Here is a 6,000-nt window from a genome sequence, read left to right on the forward strand (position 1 = left end):
GTGTTCTAAGTAGGCATTGATCATTTTTCTGTTTATCTCTTGTTAATCACTGTACAGGCTAAATTAAAAAATGAGAGAAGGAGTAAATTCCAGGCTTAGTTCTTAATAAGTAGCCTCACTTTAAGTTCACTGAGACCTCAGTTGTCTCACCTCATCTGTAAAATGGGAGACTGGTTGTTATGGTTTAAGTTCTATCCCCTTATCCCAGTTCATATTTTTAAATCCTAATTTCCAATATCTCAGAATGTGATCTTATTTGGAAATAGGGTAACTGCAGAAGTAATTAGTTTAGATGAGGCCATGCTAGAATAGTAGAGTTGTCAGCCGATTGACTGGTGTCCTTATGAAAGGAGGAAACCTGTACACAGACACATATTATTTCTCCAATAAGGAGAGAGACTTGGAACAGAAGGATTCTTCCTGGGCACGTCAGAATGAGCGAGGCTCTGCAGACACCTTGGCTTCAGCTGTCTAGCCTCCAGAACTGAGAGGCAATACATTTCTGTTGGCCTAAGCCACCCAGTTTTGGTATGGTCATAGAGCAGTCCTAGAAAACCAGCAGACTGATTTTGGTTTGTGCTTTGAAGATCATATTTATGTCTGACCCACTAGCCATCTTTCCACCAACCTGTAAGACACCTGAACTAAATGTGGTTACACATTTGTAAAGCAACTATACTCCAATAAAATTAATTCAAATAAATAAATAAATGTCGTTACACAGGAAGATTTGTTTTTCCATCCAATATTAATTTGTAATTTTTCTTTTTAATCCAGACTTTTCTTTTAGAGACTTCTATTTTGGCTTTTATTTATTTTTCTATGTATATTTTTTTTACTAATAGGGTCAGTTGATTCAACTCAAAGAAAACACCATCTTGAGACCCTGGCTGAAGGGTGTAGATGTAGCATGATTTAAATGTTTTTTTAGAGACAGACTCTGGAACATGCAAAGCATGCTTGCGGTGGGTCTGTCCTTACCTCAGCAACGAGAAGCCTCTTGAAAGTTATTTACTTTTGAACCATACAAGAATATTTTAGGAAAGCTTGCTAACTGTCCTATGTTATTCCAGCAACAGTAACATCAAGTCCATAGAAACAAACAACAAAATTTATCGTAATATTAAAAAATAACAATTATCTTATTGTCTGTCACAGAGAAAACAGAACTGTGTCTTTTATTTCCCAATTAATGTAACTAATGTAGTGTACTCTTATTTCCAGAATCTAAAATTTAAAGAATAAAGAGAAATAAAGGCACCTTCTTATACTAAAGATGGAATTTTTCTTTAATTTAAAAGGAAAAGGACACTTCCTCTATCCCCACTACCCTCCCCTTCCCTGTTAGGAACATATTAGACTCTGATACCACTGGAAAAAGAATGGAGTTGGGGATGTTGGGGTTAAACAAACAACCTCAAAGGGAAATGGAATTAATAGATCAGCAATGTCTTCCAGGTAGAAGGAGAATTGAGCAAAGCATTCCTAGTGATCTTATTTACTTTTCTGGATAATGACTGGAGTTTGTCAAGATCTTGAAATAATCACTTACTCATCAGTGTCTCAGTTTCCTCATCTACAAAACAGAGATAAACTGGCATAGAATATAAAAGGGATGGCAAGTGTTTCATAGAAAAAATTTTGATTTTTTACTTAATGTCATATCTATGGAAAGATTTACTTCAATAATAATAGCAGGTCCATTTATTAAGCATGTGGAATATGACTTCCCTGTAGCTCAAACAGTAAAAGATCTGCCTGTGATGCAGACCTGGGTTCTATCCCTGGGTTGGGAAGTTCCTCTGGAGAAGGGAATGGCAATCCACTCCAGTATTCTTGCCTGGAGAATTCCATGGACAGAGGAGCCCGATGGGCAGTCCATGGGGTCACAAATAGGCAGACACGACTGAGCAACTGACACACACACTATATATACTTCTAGGCACTGGAAAGATGCTTTGCATACTTTTCTCATTTTTTTTTTTTTCTCATAACAACCCTACTAGGTAGATGGGCTTTATCTTCACTTGATAGCTGTAGAATCTGAGGCTTGAGATGTTAATTCACTTTTTCAATGTCAAAAGGTTGGAAAGGCTCTGAGGCAGGATTCAAACTCACATCTCTTCAGTCTGTAAGGATTCCAAATACATGACTCCTGCTGCAAAGCTCACTTCCTGCGCCATGGGAGACATTACTAGTTGACTGCAGTACTGGCTTTGGAATCTCTTGGGGCACTCACTTTACAGTCTCTTAGTACTGATGGTAGGGAGGTAAAACCCATTTCCCCTTTAAAGCTCATACTCCATAACAGTCATGCTAATGGTCTCATCTTCAGGGATTCTGACTCAATATGTCTTGAACCCCACATCTTTATTTTTGAGGATTCTCCAGGTGATGATAAGGATTCTCCACCTGATGGTAGCCAGGTTTGGTGTCCACTGCTTTCTGAACCTATGTTCAGTGAGGCTAGAACTTTTAGTTTGTCTATTTGATCTGTGGGTTTCTGAAAGAGAAGAAAGAGCTAAGGAAATGATTTTAGGAGGGAAAGGCACTTACTGACTGACTACTGTTTATGAAATGCCTACTAGAAGAAAGGTAGGTCTAGTATTGTCTTTTTCTTACGTGAACTATCAAAACTCTACAAGGAAGAATTGGTCAAAAAACGAGTGAATTTTAGAGATATGTGAGTTTCCCCCTTCAAATGTGACTGTGATGAGTTTGGAGGAAGAAAGCCCTCTTAGTTATGTTCTTAGAAGCCCCTGCTTAGAGGAGTATGGAATACAAGCAAAAGTTAAGTGAAACTTTTATGATTCATTACTAATCCCACTACTTTAATTCATAACAAATTGACTAACAACCTTCCTCCCTCTCTCTCCCCCCACCAAAAAATTACTACATGTGGTAGATTACAAACCTGATAAGGAGAAGCAGCAATGCTCCATTAATATTTATTAATGGCTCAAAGCTTATATTTCCCATCTATCTGGAAAATCAGCTCAAGTAATTAAAGAGAATGGGGAAAGAGCATCTTTGTAAGATGAAAAATTCAGGAAAACACTGCATAGAAGTTATCAACACTATTTTACTTTTATGGTTGCATCTTAATGACTTAATTTTCCATGGAGAGCATTTTTAAAATGTAAATTTCTAGATTAAAAAAAGCCTAAACTTCATTAGCACCCAAGCAAAACATATTTTTCAAAGAGTAAACTTACATTTTTGGCTTCTCCACAAGGTATCGAAAGCGTTTACTTCCAATGATTTTCACCATCATCTCAGGCATCGCATTTGATCCACAGGGAGTCTTCCAAACTGCAGACATAATTCTCCAAGCCTCTTCAAGTCCTTGGGGGTGGAAAATAAATAAAACTATTCCTCTGGGTTTTCCACTAGGCAACTGTAACATCCTTGTCAATAATAACAACAAAAATAATAGCGAGGTCAACTGTATTACCTATATTATAATCTCACTTAATAGTTCCAAAAAAGCATGAGAAAGATATTCCTAATTACTATTATCATTTTTGTCTCACAGTTGAGGGAACAGCCTTAATGTAGCTAAGTAACTTTTCCAATATCACATAACAGTAATTAGCAGAATCGGAAATCCCATCTAAGAGGTTCGCAAAACTGGTTGACTGAGCCATTCCTGATTGTCTTCCCATTCTACAAGTCACCAGATGGGATTATAATGAGGTCAGAGAGAAAAGTAGGGCTTTAGAAGGACATGTGAAGAACTCAAATTCAGTTCTGACACTCAGTATCTCCATTTATGAAACCAGAATAATTCCATTTCTGCCCTCTGGATTTAATAACAGTCCAATGACATCATGCATCTGAAGGAGCAATGTGCATAGAAAAGAGGGATTTTTTGCTGATCTGATTTTTCTACAATGCAGTGAATCTAAAACTGAGACCCTCCATTAATATTCACTGGGTGTTTAATCAGGTCTGCTGCCAGGGGAAACTGAGAAGTTCTATAAACCTGGTCCCAGACTAACCATTCCCTGTTAGAGCCTCTTAGAAATTGAAAGGTCTTTAGAAATCATTTCTTTTTTTTTAAATGAAGGTTTTTAAACATTTAATTTTGTATTGGGGTATAGATAATCAACAATGTGATAGTTTCAGGTGAACAGCTGAGGGACTCAACCATATATACACATGTATCCATTCTCCCCCCAGTTCCCCTCCCATCCAGGCTGCCACATAACACTGAATAGTCTCCAAAGGCTCTCTTTACAGATTGGGAAACCAAGGCCCAGAGACGGTGTTAACTGACTAAGGGCACACAGTGATTGACAGCAGGCCTGGTTCCAGTACTTCGGTCTGATAAATAGAGCAGGGTTCTTCCTAAGACCCTAGTTTCACTTAGCGTGTTGTCAGCAATTGGATCTGCTCTGCGAGGTTAGCCCCCCAGATAGATTCTTTGAATCTATCTGGAAGCTTCAAGGACCAGAATTTGTGATTGTGGTGTCCCCTCTATCCAGGAGCTGCGTGTCACTCCTGAGTCCTTTCCCTGGGGCGCTCAGAGCCGGCTCTTACCGCTCCGGAGGCTCAGGGGTGCGCCTTCAGTGCTTCTCCCCAGGATTAAGATCTGCGGAGGCCTGTGGGGACCAAGGTGGGGCGGGGGAGCAGGCTCAGGAGTCGGGCCAATCACAGGGCCCCGCTCCTGGGCGGAGGCGGGTCCCGCCCCGGGTAGTTAAGGACGCAGAGGGCTGTTGCTGGGCAGGGACCAGAGCTCCTACCCGCCTGAGGCTGTGTGTGCCCAGGGTGTGGCTGACTGGTGAATAGTCTGGATATTCTTTTCAAATCTGAGCTTCCTTCTTGAAGTCCAGCTCTTTCACCTGTGCGGTGGCATCTATCCTGCTCTTTCCCTTAAGCTTCATTTCCCTTTATGAGGTGTGCATACAGCCAAAATTCCCCTTCTTGTCTCTTTATTTTTATTTTTAAATTTAAATTCATTTATTTTAATTGGAGGCTAATTACTTTACAATATTGTATTGGTTCTGCCACACATCAACATGAATCCGCCATGGGCGTGCACGTGTTCCCCATCCTGAATCGCCCCCCGCCCCCACAACCTCCCTCCCTGTACCATCTCTCTGGGTCATCCCAGTGCGCCAGCCCCAAGCATCCTGTATCAAGTCTGGACTGGCGATTCGTTTCTTATATGATATTATACATGTTTCAGTGCCATCCCCCCAAATAATCCCACCCTCTCCCTCTCCCACAGAGTCTGAAATACTGTTCTATACATCTGTGCCTCTTTTGCTGTCTCGCATACAGGGTTATCGTTACCATCTTTCTAAATTCCATATATATGTGTTAGTATACTGTATTGGTGTTTTTCTTTCTGGCTTACTTCACTCTGTATAATAGGCTCCAGTTTCATCCACCTCATTAGAACTGATTCAAATATATTCTTTTTAATGGCTGAGTAACACTCCATTGTGTATATATACCACAGCTTTCTTATCCATTCATCTGCTGATGGACATCTAGGTTGCTTCCATGTCCTAGCTATTGTAAACAGTGCTGCAATGAACATTGGGGTACATGTATCTCTTTCAATTCTGGTTTCCTCAGTGTGTATGCCCAGCAGTGGGATTGCTGACAAGCAACTCCTGCAGCTCAATTCCAGAAAAATAAATGACCCAATCAAAAAATGGGCCAAAGAACTAAACAGACATTTCTCCAAAGAAGACATACAGATGGCTAACAAACACATGAAAAGATGCTCAATATCACTCATTATCAGAGAAATGCAAATCAAAATCACAATGAGGTACCATTTCACGCCAGTCAGAATGGCTGCTATCCAAAAGTCTACAAGCAATAAATGCTGGAGAGGGTGTGGAGAAAAGGGAACCCTCTTACACTGTTGGTGGGAATGCAAACTAGTACAGCCACTATGGAGAACAGTGTGGAGATTCCTCTTGTCTCTTTAAATCCAAGCTCTTTCATTGTCTGGCTAAATCCCTTCTTTTCCCTGAGATTCAG

At 40.2% G+C, this 6,000-nt stretch overlaps 1 protein-coding gene across 1 annotated transcript in view; it reads right to left on the reverse strand.

Annotated features, from left to right (window-relative positions):
* Window positions 1-3,331, reverse strand: part of C3H1orf87 (chromosome 3 C1orf87 homolog) — an 83,906-nt gene extending 80,575 nt beyond the window's left edge. Inside the window, exon 1 of the mRNA XM_005678339.3 lies at window positions 3,216-3,331. Coding sequence (XP_005678396.2) covers window positions 3,216-3,322 — 107 coding nt within the window. The 5' untranslated portion in view covers window positions 3,323-3,331. The remainder of the gene's footprint in view (window positions 1-3,215) is intronic.

Source organism: Capra hircus, chromosome 3 (genome assembly GCF_001704415.2).
Source record: "Capra hircus breed San Clemente chromosome 3, ASM170441v1, whole genome shotgun sequence".
NCBI classification, from domain to species: Eukaryota; Metazoa; Chordata; class Mammalia; order Artiodactyla; family Bovidae; genus Capra; species Capra hircus.